The sequence below is a fragment of the Scomber scombrus genome, chromosome 5 (assembly GCF_963691925.1).
Source record: "Scomber scombrus chromosome 5, fScoSco1.1, whole genome shotgun sequence".
NCBI classification, from domain to species: Eukaryota; Metazoa; Chordata; class Actinopteri; order Scombriformes; family Scombridae; genus Scomber; species Scomber scombrus.
In genome coordinates, this window is record NC_084974.1 from 1,418,150 (window position 1) to 1,433,205 (window position 15,056).

The 15,056-nt window shown below is 40.4% G+C and overlaps 1 protein-coding gene across 4 annotated transcripts in view; it reads left to right on the forward strand.

Annotated features, from left to right (window-relative positions):
* Positions 1-15,056, forward strand: part of LOC133980129 (unconventional myosin-XVIIIa-like) — a 148,322-nt gene that overhangs the window by 35,309 nt on the left and 97,957 nt on the right. For all 4 annotated transcript variants that reach the window (XM_062418715.1, XM_062418716.1, XM_062418717.1 and 1 more), the window contains exon 3: positions 13,881-13,968. In XM_062418715.1, coding sequence (XP_062274699.1) covers positions 13,881-13,968 — 88 coding nt within the window. The remainder of the gene's footprint in view (positions 1-13,880; positions 13,969-15,056) is intronic.

The following is a 15,056-nucleotide window of genomic DNA, read 5'->3' on the forward strand; positions in this document are numbered from 1 at the left end:
ATATTAAGAAACCATGCTCACCTGTCAGTTTATCCTGGTATTGTTCCGCCAGTAACAAACAAACATCATCATCTTTTATCAAGCTAATGTCAATAATGGCTCCAGCTTTTCAAATGTGAGAATTAATTAGCTTTTTGTGTTTTATATCATCATAAAGTGAATATTTTAGGGTTTCTGACTGTCGGTTAGACAAAACAAGACATTATCTTTGGCTCTAAGAGATTCTGCTGTTTATCTTAGCCGTGGTTACCCAGGTTAGCCGTAGTTACCCTGGTTAGCCATGGTTACCCAGGTTAGCCATGGTTACCCAGGTTATCAATGACTACCCAGATTAGCAATGGTTACCCAGGTTAGCAATGGTTAGCCATGGTTACCCAGGTTAACAATGGTTACCCAGGTTAACAATGGTTAGCCATGGTTACCCAGGTTAGCAATGGTTAGCCATGGTTAACAATGGTTACCCAGGTTAACAATGGTTACCCAGGTTAGCAATGGTTAGCCATGGTTACCCAGGTTAACAATGGTTAGCCATGGTTACCCAGGTTAACAATGGTTAGCCATGGTTACCCAGGTTAGCAATGGTTACCCAGGTTAACAATGGTTAGCCATGGTTACCCAGGTTAGCAATGGTTACCCAGGTTAACAATGGTTACCCAGGTTAGCAATGGTTAGCCATGGTTACCCAGGTTAGCAATGGTTACCCAGGTTAACAATGGTTACCCAGGTTAACAATGGTTACCCAGGTTAACAATGGTTACCCAGGTTAGCAATGGTTAGCCATGGTTACCCGTGCAAGTGCAAAGCACAGTTTACAACTTGTTTGGATTTTTGTGAATTTGACCGCTGGACTTTTGTTTTCACTCCTCTCCTTATATTTCCCCCAAACACCTAAAACCACTGACTGTACAAACATTAGCTGTAGCTAGCTAACAACTTTCTTCATCTGTTTTTATATATGTATGAAGAGGCATCAGTACGTGTCAGTGTTAGTATGAACGTTCTCTCAAATTGAAGCATTCTCCTCTATCACACTCTCCAGGGTAAATTTGCTTCCAAATATGTCTTTGTATATGTTTTATATGCAATAGAGCTGCCTTTTAAAATAAGCTTCATATTCTCTCCTCATCTTTATTCTTTTTACTATTTTTAAAAAACATTTTAGAGACTGAACAATGAATCCATGAATAAAACATGATTAGTTGATAATGAGATTTTTCATTAATTGCTTCCTCTTCCTTTTGGCTGTTCTATCAGAAGTAGTGTCTGTGCTGGAGCACAGCATGCCACAGCTACCACTGATGAGCTTCTTAGGGACCCTGAACGCACCGTGATGTCAGCCCCCTAAGCCCTGTATTTTAAGTATTGTATGACTGACTTACAAGATGTAATGTACACATTACCTTCTCAATTTCATTAACAGACACTCACGCACACAGACACACATGTGCACACACACACACAGAAGCAGCTGAGATGACACCAGCTGCAGCAGCATGTGTGACTGTTGATTCGGTTGTGTAGGTGCTGATGGGGTCATAGCAGACCTGTCCAGGCTGGAGAGTAGAGGCTCCTATTTTTACTCCCAGCCAACACCCTCATATCACGACAGCTGTCCCCACATCTCTTGTCTGTCCAGTGTCAGGAATAGCCGGCCTATCAGAGCGCTCCCCCTCTCCTTTGCCCGTCGCTCCACTCTCCACTCGGCGTCTCCAGGCGCTCGCTCACATCTCTTCTTCTTCGCTCAGTTTTGAATCCGATCGGTGACTTCTGGGGACAGTTTGGATACAGGAGTTGAGAAATTACTTCACTAACAGGTAGAACAATTGGTGGTAGCTTTTTAGCAGAATTCGGGTGTTGAGTAGAAAATCTATTACAAGCATGAGGCCTCACTTCACCACAGCCGGTGGCACTATTTTTAGACTGGAGTTAGCTGAGAGGGGCAGCTTGAGTCTCTTTCTAACTGAAAGTAGCATTTTACAATAACAGCCTTTGTGTCATTGTGACATTTCCCCTTTTCCTACTCGTATGGTAATGAACAAGAGTGCCATCATTTCAAATGTCTGTGGAAGGTTGGTTGGATTGGTTATGTTGGCTCTGTGGTTAGACGCTCAGTACGTGCTAATGTGCTGTATGAACTGTTGGGAAATGTAGTTTTTATGTTGCACCATTGGTTTTCAGTGCTTTTGTAACATTTATTGTGTTAGGGAAGGACTTTTATAAGGACTTCTTTTGTCATTACGATACTTAGAAATGTTCAATTTTTTAGTTTTGTGGTCTTTCAGATTTGATTAGAATAATGCTGTTACAGGTGGTTGTTCAATCAGTGTTATTGTTTATGGACTCTAGGCAGAATGTTATTATCATCATTCAGTAAGTTTAGGTTGTTCAAATGAATGATTGAGTGTAAATTATAATTACAATCGATTAATCATTGCAGCTTTCTTTTGTTTTACACATGAAGTTTGATCTAAATTATAATGTCTTCCATGTTGCCTTGTTTCCTAACATTATTCAGTCATTAAATAAATAGAATTACAGCCCATTGGGACTACCTTGTTTAGAGTGGTTGAATTGAACCCTGGAGTGTTTACCTCCTTGCTGTGGTTCATTTGGGAAGATGTGAACATAGCAGTTGCACTCAGGTGTGGACCAAAACAACCAGACCAGACCTTGATTAAGAGGTGCTCTGTCTGGTTACTAACAAACTTGCTATGATTATGATCTGACCTAGATTCTGCCCCCACCAACCCCACCAGGTTTCTGATGAATGAACAGAATGACAGCATACATTGGGGTTTGCTTACAATTTTGCGCTGTGAAACCAAACCAAACTGAACCAAAGGGAAAATGCAACCAAGTAGCAAATCATCCACTGATTTGAACCAAAGCAAATAAACTATAGGTGTGAAAACATTCTTTCATTTCTGACATGCCAACAACATCAGATGTCTGGTGCTGCTGAGGTGTTGATATGTCTAATTTTTCTCTGGTATATTTGGACTGGGTTTAACTGATGGTACCTTTCAGTTTAGGTCTTTTTGACCTGATGTCAGCGTGGGTCTGTTACCAATCACAATTCTACCCCAGATATTACTAGTCCACTATAAACAGGATTTTAACTTCCAGGCTGTCAACATTATGTCAGCAAGAAGCTTCTTGTTTCCTGTGGGGTGACGTGTGAATTAGCTTTTTGTTTTGTAGATATATTAAGCGATTATATCCACGAGGATAGATTATTGTCCAAACTTTTATCAGGGAACTAACTGATAGCAGTTGTATGGCAATTTCTGAGAAGAATTTCAAGTCTTGAAATTCAGGTTTTCTTAGTTTTGCTAACATGGATGATAACATTTTGGGTGAGAATTTCAGAGTCTCATCTCCAGTTTCAGTCATATTCCAAGGTTAGACTTTAGTCAGTAAATGAAAATAAAAAGTAGTCATATCCTCAATAAAAGAGCTAAGTGAAGTACAGAGCTGGGTCATATGAGGTCCGAAGGTAATACCAGTCCAGAAGAAACCTAAACTCCAGAGAGGTGATAAGTGAGGCAGGAGATTGTGTTCAACCAACCACCATTATTGTTAATGCTGAGGTCCAAGTTGATCCTCATACAGAATCTGCTTTTTATGCTTTATCCATATCCCTAAGGTTCAGGCTGCTCCATCATATAGTACATAATACATATAAATATTAAGGTAAAATGATTACTTAAAATCTAAAAAAGTAAAGTTATTGTATTTCAAATATCAGATTTAATTTGAAATGCTGACTCATCTTTCCATATGTATTGTATAAGTGTGTGATTGGCTTACTCAGAGGATGTGATGAATGAGTTAGACCAGAGCTGATCAGTATAGTGTCACTGTGCTATAACAGTCTACACAGTCTCTTCAGCGGTCATGTTCCTGTGTTCTGTGTTTATAGATAGTGATAAAATGCTGTAGGAAATGGGTGTATCATTTGAGTAATAATAATTATAGACATTTCCAACAGTAAAGCATTTGTAGTCATTATACTGTGGATTCAGATTCAATTAAGTTTATTTATATTTTGAAACAAATGGATTGAGAAATGTTCTTACACTCCATGTTTCCCAGTGAGGCACTTAAATAGTTTGGTTTGGTAACTGGTGTCCAGTTGTGACATATCCACTCAACTCTTGTGTACAGCACAGTATTATAAACAAGATGTTTGAGATGGATGTTGTATGAGTTCAGCAGCCCTACCAAGTGTAGACCTATTGGCCTTGTTGGCCTCTCTTTGATAGACTTCACTGGCATACAGCCCTGCAGCACCCCTGTCTAATCCAAAAATAAGCCTGTCAGTCACTGTGCTAATTCAATGACCACAGATAAAGCCCACTAACCCAGAGCCAGACCTGGACACTGTCCCACTGCCTGTAAAAGTTGTTGTGGAGATGCATCATGGTGATGCATCTTTTAGTTAGGCATAGGGAGTCAATCTCAGGCAGAGGTGAGAACGGAAAAGCCTTCACTGAACCGTCAGATTTACATTCCAGAACTACCCTCAAACATTGTGACTACTATTCCCAAAAATATATGGTCTACTTTTACAGTTTTTAATCAAATGAACTACATGTAACCAGCTCAGCCTGTGATACTCATACTGTTCTGATAACAACTGAGGGAGGGGAGGCATGAATGCAAGAGAGGTGTTAATGATAGCTCCTGTGTCAGATTCAGGTTCAGAAAGTATAGTGATGGAAAAACAAATCTCTATCCAGTCATATAAAACTGAAACTAGATTGCATCTGCTCATGTGGAAGCAATTTACAGTGTTCACTGAAAATAGAGCACCGGCCCCCTGTAGACCTGAAAGCTGTCTGTAGGTATTCATTTTCAATTCATGCTGGTTACAATGCAGTTCAATGCAGATAAACGTAGTGATGTATATTGTATAGTGTTACAATTACAGTGTGGAGATATATGTTTAAGTATAATCCAATTAATAAAATAGCTGAGAGACTGATGTCGTAACATTGCCCACAATAACCTAACACAGCCAGAGATACTGTGTTATAGAGAGAGCTACCTCTGTATAAACAGCATCATATCATTTATAATATCAGTGTTTGTGTCCCAAAAAACACACCTGCATAACCTGCTTCTCTGCTATCATACAGTATGGGTGAATACTGTGCTCCTGATTCAATCTTAGGACTCCACTATTCTAGTTCAGTCATTGGTTGAACTTCTGTAAACAAAGGGCACATAGCTGAATAGATGTTTTATGCAAGTTTACCATGATGTAACTGCTGATATGTCATTACGGTCAATGTTCCGGTCATGAAAATGTTTTGGAACAGTTTTGAATAATCCTGTTTATTATTTCTAAGGGGTGATGTTGGTCTGGGGCTTTGGCCACAGTTATGCATCACCCTCTGAGGGCTGTTTAAAAGATAGCAGGACCAAACATTCAAAGTATGTGTTTTTGGTCAGCAGTATGCAGTTTGTGTACATTTTAGTTTGATGATAGTCTTGAATCTCTTTTATTTGGTCAGTCTTTTTGAGTCAATATTACTTAAGCAATGTGTGTTTTTCTCCTCGCTCTAATCTCCTGTTCAGCCTTTACTTCTCCTAGATTTTGTTCATTCAACATGACTTTCTATCTACATTGGATAATTCAATGATCTCTGTAGCTTCATTTGGTTTTATCTGTCTCTGTGTATTCTCATCATTTTTCCTCACCTAGCTCTCCTCCTCCTCCTCCTCCTCTTGCTGCTGCTGCTGCTCTCATCTCATCCATCACAGCCCATGACAGCAGATCAGCCGACATGGCGTTCTCATCTCGCTTTTCCTTCTGGGAGCAAAAGGGAAGTGTCATTTGGACATTTCATGGAGCACTCTTACACTGCATGGTGTTACAGTGTTTTACACAGTGTATTAACATGTGTGGCTTCACATGAGTTTACCTGTATCACGTTGAGAATTTGATGGTTCTCACTCATGATGTAGCTAGTAATTTGAATTGTGTGTGCCATTTGGTGGACGCTTTTTACTTAAGCACTTAACACCAGTGTGAGTGCATCCATTTTTAGTTTGTGACTGAACTTGAGTGTTTTTATCTAAAGAAAGAGGTTAAAGATGAATCTCACAAATACTGTCAGGTTTTGCATGGTTTGTGGTTTGCACAGTGTGTTATGGACAACAGTCTAATGTAGTGTGGAGGTTTTGATCTTCTTTCCTTTTTATATTGACACCTTCAGATCAAAGAAGAAAACAAGCCAGGCAGCAAAAGTGTAAGTGAATATTGGGTTGTATTAGAACGATTTAGTACTACTTGAGTACACATGTTTGTGATCATGACAGACATGTTAGGGCTATCTTATGTCTTGAAAGGCTCAATTTACACCATATTCAAGTATACCCATTGTGGGCTTTCAGACTTATTTAAAGAGAGTGAGGCATGACATTCTGACAGTCAGACATTCATTGTAGAGCTGAAATAAAATGTCATTTGTCATACTTGGAGTTTTAGATATGCATGCACCCTCTCATCACATCTCATCTCTTTCCTCTTTGTGAGTAGCCAGAAAATGATGGGCTGCCCAGCCGGGCCATGTCAGTGCCAGCTCTCGACCCTGGCAGGGGGTTATTCCGGGCAAAAAGCCCCCCAGTTGCCCCTAAAGAGTCAGTAAGCCGGGTCAGGAGTCCCTCCCCACCTAAAGTCAGGACACCTGTTACAGTGCCAGAGCGCTTCAAAAGCCCTGAGCCACCGCCAAAGATGGTAGAACGATTTAGGAGTCCTGAACCACGACAAGCTCTTCTGAGCCCAGAGCCAGTTATGAACAATGTGCAAGAACATAATGGCATCATGGGTAAAAGTGTAGTCAATGGTACTGCCAACGGTGCATGCACTACCACCAGCCGCATGGATTCTACAGATGACCAGGGTCTGACACGCAAGAAGGTAGTGAAGGTGGTTCGTCGAGTTGTCAGGAAGGTCCTACCTGCAGAAGAGGAAGGGACCACTGCACCAACACAACCATCAGAAGCTCCACCAGTGGCTAAGCCTGGTCCTGAACCAGTAAAAGCAGTGCCAGCACCAGCTTCAGTATCGAAGTCCCCAGTGGCCCCAATATTCTCTTTTAAACATGATGTCATCAAAACAGAAGACAAGGATGACATTTCTCGAGGGCTGAGTAATCTCATGGTCAGAGGCAGATCAAGGGAGCCCCGCCCGCGAATACGCAAGGATGAAAGACTGGAGAAAATGGAGTTAGAAAAGAACACAGAGAAGAAAGAAGAAAAAGTTGAGCCAGAGGAGACAAAAGAGAAGGAAGAGGATAAACCTACCCCAAAGCCACAAGAAATTAATTCCAAACCTAAAACCCCTGCCCCAGTTACACAGGAAGTCAAATCTCCTGAGGTTGTTGTAACTGCTACCACCAGCACGGCTTCTGAAAAGTCAGTTCCACCTCCAACTACTTCCAAGTCCTCCCATTCCAGACCCCCATCTCTCCCACCAGTTGTTGGTTTTATCCCAGCGCCAAAGCCCTCAACTTTGTCTCCACCTGCTGGATTCATACCTGTACCCAAACCAACTGCTGCGAATAAATTCACCCCTCCAGATCCCCCTTCAGTCACTGCAACAGCCCAGAAACCTTCCCCCCTCTCTCCACCATCACGTTCCACCTCAACCCCTAAACCTCCTCCAGTCGCAACTTCTGTGAGCCCTGATCCTCCCTGTCGCAATCCTGGTCCACTGTCTCTCCCTCCGGGAGTCATTCCCATTAAACTACCTGCTGTTGGAAAACAAGAGGTACGGTGTCCACACTTCGCATGTCCAGGCAACATTTGGAATGTTGTTTTGGAAAGTGCATGGGACTTTAAATGCATGTTTGAACTAAAAGAGCACCTACAGACACCATAATGTGTGTAACCTCAGTGTGGTGAGTTAATTAGGAAAAGCTTTTTCTTGCGAGGCCTTGATGGACAAACCAAAAGATGGTGATATCAGTTGGTTGGATGGTCAATCATTTGGTTCCTCTGCCATTTCTGTTGGTGCGTACAGGCCAGATTGGATCTCAGCTTTGGGTCTATGTTGGAGTCTAGATTGCAAAGTAAATATTCATGGTCTCTAGAAGGTGACTTCTTATTGACTTTGGTGGCTCACTGACCTTTCATCTAGTGCCACCTTCAGCTAAAGGTTTCTCTTTATCAACACCAAGTAATGGCTGGAATGCCATGGCATGTTCTTGGCCGCTTTACTCTTTTTTTTAGTGAGCCTTTTCTTGTATGATATTATTATAGGACTATATTTTAAGTCGAACTGCTGGGATCTTGTACAAATAGAAAACAGCCAGTGTGTTATACTGTATGTTTTCCCTGTTGGCCATTAGTCTTTCAGGCTTGATCTTTTTGCCTTTAATTTTTGGACACTAAACAAGTCCTCTACCTCAACAGTCATGCCTTCAACAGTAGCTGGAGCTGGAGAAAGAAGTATTCTTTTATGTTTTGCAATAGCAATTCCCCATTCTGGTGACCTTCCAGTTAAAAACCCTTAATTTCCTTCTTCACTCACTCATTTCCTCACATACATGGTTTTACCATCAAGTTAGTGACTTGTTTATTCGTCAAAGACCACAGAGGTTTTGTGGTTTTGCAGTTTTTAGGAAGTTGCTTCTTTATTTTTTTTTTAGATTTATGAGCCTTGCAACATGTTCTGCGGCAAAGTCAACCATCAACCATCAACCAGGGAGGCCAGTTACTTTTTTTCCACCCATGAGATCTCACACAGCAGAATGTAGCTCAGAAGCTTTTTTTTTTGCAAAGGTAGAGTCCCAGCAGAGGAACTGCAGGAGCCTAGAGTAACTAGTCACTAGCAGTAGACCCACAGTAGAGCCAATTACCAGTGTACATCCTGGCGGAAGACCTCAAAGTCAAAGATAGTACAACTGTTCAGAAACTCGCTGGCAGACATTGTTACAAAAAGTTCAGACATCATTGTGCCACTATTTACTACAAAGCCTCAAGTCATGGTGCCTCAGACCAGTTCAGAATCCACTGCTAGATTCAAAGCTCACCTTTTACTGTGGTGTGGTGTAGGAGGGATGTAGTAGACTGGAAATCCACAATAATACTTTTTTGTTTCGATTGTTGGAAAGGCATTGAATTCGGATACATACACACATCATGAATTCAACCTCTAAATTTGTATTTAGTGGCACAATATATGTATTTGCAAGTTGCATTATAATCTGTGTTAAGAGCCTAAGAATGGTGATGCTCATACGTCTTTTTGTTTTATGTCGATGGAATTGGATTGCATTTATTCTGGCCTGCTGTATTTAGGTTGGGTTGTCTTGCAAATAGTTTTCTCTTATCCAAAGGATTGTAATACTGTGTGTGTATGTGTGTGTGAGAGAGATTCACTGGTGCATGCTGTTTCTTGCCCCCTCTGTCTTTTACCCCTGTTTTTGGAGAACTACTGACATGGTCTTTTGCCAATCAGATCTTTCTTGTGTTTGCAGTTTATACTTATACTAATTGACTGCTCTGTTTGCAGTGCATCATAATCACGTCTCTGCTCATTAGTCATGGGCTTTGCATTATCAGTATCAGTGCGCTCAGTGTTGATATGTTGCTGCTTTGACCTGTAGGAGGCACCGCTCAGTCCCACTGAGGAGGCTCAGAGACGCCTGATGAGGATCTTCGGCGCCCCTGTAAATTACCCTGCTAGCCATCTGCATATTATTGATGTCTTGTATTGGCTTTATGTCTGTTTCTGTCTGTCTGTGTCAACTCCAATCCCCCATCCTCCATAGCCCCTCTCCCTCCAATCAATGATGTAGGGTGTGGTCAGAGGTAAAACAGACTTTCAACCAAAGAGGGCAGTCAAACTCTGCTGTTAAACTTGGTGTTCAGTTATTTGTATAAGTGATAGCTACTATGGTTTGAACATTATAGACAAATGTCATATTCTCTAACCTACACTACTCACTTAAAGTACAGAGAATGGCATACAGTAATTGTCAGAGTTCTACTAAGATCCCATGAAATTAGGTTTTAATCCTTAACTCTGACCCTGGAACAGTTTTTCCCTTATATAATATTTATGACACATTCTAATAATCATACCCTGAACAATTGCACTTCTCTGCTGTTCATATAAAATACATGCTTGATTAAACCTTGATAAACAGCACTATAGACTATGCCCTCAGACTGAATCAAGTCAGTACTACTGATACTCCTCTCCTTGTTATTGTGTTGTATTGTACTGGACTATATTTGTTTCAGCATCTCAGAGTTGGCTTGCAAAACCTCAGCCTCCCTAACTTAAACAGTGATTGCTTCCCTTGTCTGTTTATCATTGACGTCCGTGCCTGACATGCTTAGTTTATTGGTGTATATTTACAGACACACAGCAGAGGAAAGTATTAGCAGGGTGTCTGTTGCCCTCCTGACTGGGACAGAACAGTTGGTCTACCAGTTGTGAGTCATGACACAGTGAAATTGTATCCCCTGTACTGGTGTCCTGACTCTAACTCAGGGTTATACTGTAATGCTGTTTGTAGCATTGGACCATTTGGTCCTGCTTCTGTTTATTTGTTGGAAAGTTTTCAACACACTGTTGTGTCATTTAAGCTTTGCAAACACTGACATACATTTCCGTTGCATAATTCCAGTGTTATATGAAGAAGTTTAAAGCATCACATTCTATCTCAAATGTCATTTGGATCTATCTGAATTAAATAACTTTTAAAGGCGGAAAATCTTTAGGCAGAAAGATGCAGAATTTAGTCAAATGCAGTAATAATGGAAATAATTTAAGTATACTTTAGATTTATGAGATAACACTTAACTTTAATTCTCCCTATTTAGCATTTATAAGCAGTATATAAACAGTTACTAATTGGTTTATAACACACTTTAATGTAGTTTTTAGCAGATATGAGTGTTTGCTGCTGTAAAAACAGATAATGAATGACAATATAGAAAAGTTGTAATAAAATGTCTTTATAAGGGAAGTTATAATCTTTGAGTCTGCTTATAACTACATTATAGTCACCTATAAACATGACTTATTGTTTGTATACTGCTTATAAATTAATAGATAGTGTGGACTGAAGTGTTACCTTTTATGACCACTGATTTGTCAGTTAGACATGGTGGATGGCTCAAATGACTGATACCCATGATCCTCTTTTACCCAGACATGCAGAATTCATCCAAAATAGACTCTGAATCTGAAAGTGTTCAGATTTAAACTACAGATTTCAACTGGTAGTCCCTCATTCAGCTGTCAGTCACCTAACTGCACATCTGAACTGGAAACTAACTAGCACTTATACTTCTGGAACTCTGTATGCTTCAACTGCTTTAATACATTAAACATACTTGTAGGGTAGAGCCCAATAATGATGAAACACCACTCATTTTCATAACACCAAATTAATAATTGATTAATGATTGCTCAGTTCTTATCTATCTAGTGATGATTTATTCTATTCAATTAACAACACTCTACAGTGGCTCAGCTCTTCAGCTTTAATCCAGGCTTTCCTTCCAAGTAACATTTCTCTAATATGTCATTTTGACAGTTAACAATAACTCTGGCTGCTCTATGCTACCTTGTCATCTTCTCTCTTGTATGATCAGAATCATTTTCACTGTGTTACTCATAGCACAACCATTTTTCACTTTTCCATTACTCTGTCAAATATCCATGTTCCTTTGTTTTGCTTCTATGCACTGCATTTCTTCATCCAAAGTTTCATGTGGACCTTGTCTTTTTCTTTCCCTCCCCTTCTTCCTCTTATTCTCTTTCCTTCTCTCCATGCTTTACCCAAACTGCTTTTGCTGGCTCTGGTTGTCTCTCTGTGGCTGCTTTGTGGCTAAGCTGGAGCCGGCAGTCAGTGTTTCGTCTTCTGTTCAAGCCCCTGCCTCGGCGGCCCCGCTACCCCAGGGCCCCCTCCAGGTACCGCAGCCCTCTGGGCTTCCTAACTGGAATTTCTACTTGTGTGGCTTGTTGGAGTATAAAGGCCAACCTTACCCTTTCCCCCTTTTCCCCTGTCTGCAGTATTTCCAACATCTGTATTAGGCTGCATTCAAAAAGCTAGAAGATATATTTAGTCAATGTCTTCTTCTGATACATTAGACAGGATGTGGATTTGATTGTTTTATTTGTTGTAGTGTTGATCAGTGCTCAATTCCTGTGATCAGGAAGCCTTTTAACCTGAGTTGACTCCAGAATCACTCAGATTCGATGTGATATTTTCAGTCATTATGCTCCTGGTTGTTGAAATGGTGTGTTGAACAATTCCTCTCTCCAGGTTTTACTTATATAATCTACCAATGTCCTAAACCTGTGTTTGTACTAATTGCACAGAAATAACAGTACATTGACTTTTTTTTTTTACCTCAACCAGTGATGGCTTTGTTGTGATTGGTGTGAGCTCCAATTTGTAAGACGATGGCATGATATAACTGCTTTTTTTTCACGTCCCTTCAGGTTGATAGAAGCCACCTGCATGGACTTTAAAACTCTCTGCGTCGCCTTTTTTTAGGCTTGGCATGGTGATGGAGCAGTATACAATTATAGATGCATGTCCACTGTCTCCATACTTGAGTAGGCAGTATCTGACTGGGATTTGTGTGAGTGTGGTGTGATTATTTATTAAGTTCAGGTGCTACCAGTGGATTGTTTTGGCTCACAAATATTTGTTTATAACTCCAGATCTTTTTTGTTGTCATATAACCATTTAATTCCATGAATCTGTAAACACTTCACCAGTGAAAGTGTAATATTAGAGCTGATCTCTGCTGAAGGGATCACAGAAAATGCTTTTATGAATGATGTGAAGTAAACTGAATCTCTCTCACAGGTGTGCGGTCTCTTCATACAGTGACACAGTCTGCCTATATGCAGATGATACCTTTATTTATCTGTGTGCTCATCTGTTTTATCCTAGCTGTCTGCATCTATCTCTGTATAACATTTGTTGCTCATATATAATTGTGACCTTTGACCTCTTCATGCTGGCCAAATCACCAGGGATCAGTGGAAGAGGACCCTGTGGCCCTTCTTCAAGCATCTCATGCTGCAGCTAAGCAACCCCAGGTCTGGCGTGCCCTGTGCCTGAGTGTGATTCACCACCAGCTCATCTAAAAACACACCTGTCCCACCACCCTTATTTGTTTTCCCCACCTGTATTCTACGAAGACCTGCCCTACTTTGCCTCTCATTGGCTGGTACTTGTTGCATTTGTTAATTAGTTTGGTTAGGTTTAGACATGAGGAGTGAGGTGATTAGGGTTAGGCTAAAAATATCAGGGTCGGTGCCAATCAGAGGCAGTGTAGGACGGGTCTCACAGAGTGCCGGCATGGGAAAAGAAAAAAAATAAACATGTTCCCCCATCACTCTGCACTATGGAGTGCTGTGCTGTGTTGTGCTCTCTCCCTTTGCTTGCAGAGTGCTTTGTTCCCTATTCACTTTTCCCATCAACATTACGTGAAATTTATAATCAATAATTATGCCTTAATTTGGGTTTTTGGGTGTACATTCCAAAACATTTTCTTTACTGTTTATTTTCCTATTTCTAAAATGTATTTCTATTATTTTATCTTTATTGTGTCTTGTTCAAAGTTTCTCCCACACCCAAACATGCACACACACCACCTTGAAGGAGCATGCAGTGCTCAGTGGAAGTTACGAGAAACCTTTTGAGTCCACTTTCATTCACTGCATGGTCATCCTCTTCACAAAGCTTGTCCTTCATAACCTTTCAGCATGTGCAGAACAGCTGTCTCAGAAAGAGCCAGTGTGACTTTGAGTGGTCCAGCGACGTGGCTTGATAACAACAGTCTCCATGTCCCGGCTGTCCAGTAATTTTTTCGTTGTACGTTCTGTTCTCTAGGTGAAGACTGAGGAGCAGATTGCAGCTGAGCAGGCCTGGTATGGATCAGAGAAGGTCTGGCTGGTCCACAAGGATGGCTTCTCCCTGGGTGAGATGGCATTGCTCAGCATATTAACACTATGGTGTAGCTTTACTTGCCTTACCTTTCCAGTGGAGAAGATTTCAAACACTTTTTGTCGACAGTTTTGCTCTTAGTGTTTAAAATTTGAGGCCATTTCTAAAATTTTGGGGTGCATCAACTAGTGCATAAATGATCCCATTTTAAATACATTAAAATATAACATATTTATAATACATTTATACAGTTATTTAAATAATTAATAGAGTCAGACCGATATGGGATTTTGGAAATTGATACTGATACAGATTTTAGAGTGGAAAAATTCACTGATAACCGATATAATGAATTTTTGAACTGGAATGAAAATAGACCTTCTCTGTGTGGATATGAGGCTCCTTTTATTAAACAAGTAACTAATGAAGTACATTTAACATTGTTAAGCATTTCTAGAAATTAACACTAACAAAACAGAGAATAAATAAAAATAAAGTAGCAAAATAAATATCAGTACTGTACTGTATCAGTCATTATTTCAATTGATTGAACTACAGTTTGAGACAAACAGTTTGGTGTGAATACATGTTCACATATCAGCTTCCACTTAGCTGACACGGTATGAAAGTAGCTAGGTGGTTAGCTGGCTGGCTAATGTGGCTAACGGCTAATGTGGCGAGTGTTACGAGTATGATTAACTCTTGTCAGTGAGGGATGGGGACGTTGTTTATTTACTTTCCAGCATTGTGTCTTATCAGCTAGGTCACAACATAGAGTGAAATCAACAGTGAACAGATTCAGTCCATCACTGCACCGTTTGCTGAGCTGCAGAAAGCTGCTCTGATGCTAACTTTTAATCTGCTACATTACCAACTGTACTGACAAACTACAGCTGCTGACATGGCTAACATGTGAAAAGCATGAGTGACATGTTGTCAGGGACTGAATTAATGTTATATTAGTTATATTGAAAAGGGGAAATGACGGGGTTATTGTTTATTAACTTCTTAGTGTTTCACAAACTCCTTGGTAACTTACTTTGGAGACACCGCTAGACTCCTGTGAGCTCTGATGCTAACACGATCCCTCATGCTACAGACAGTATTATAAACAATGGAATG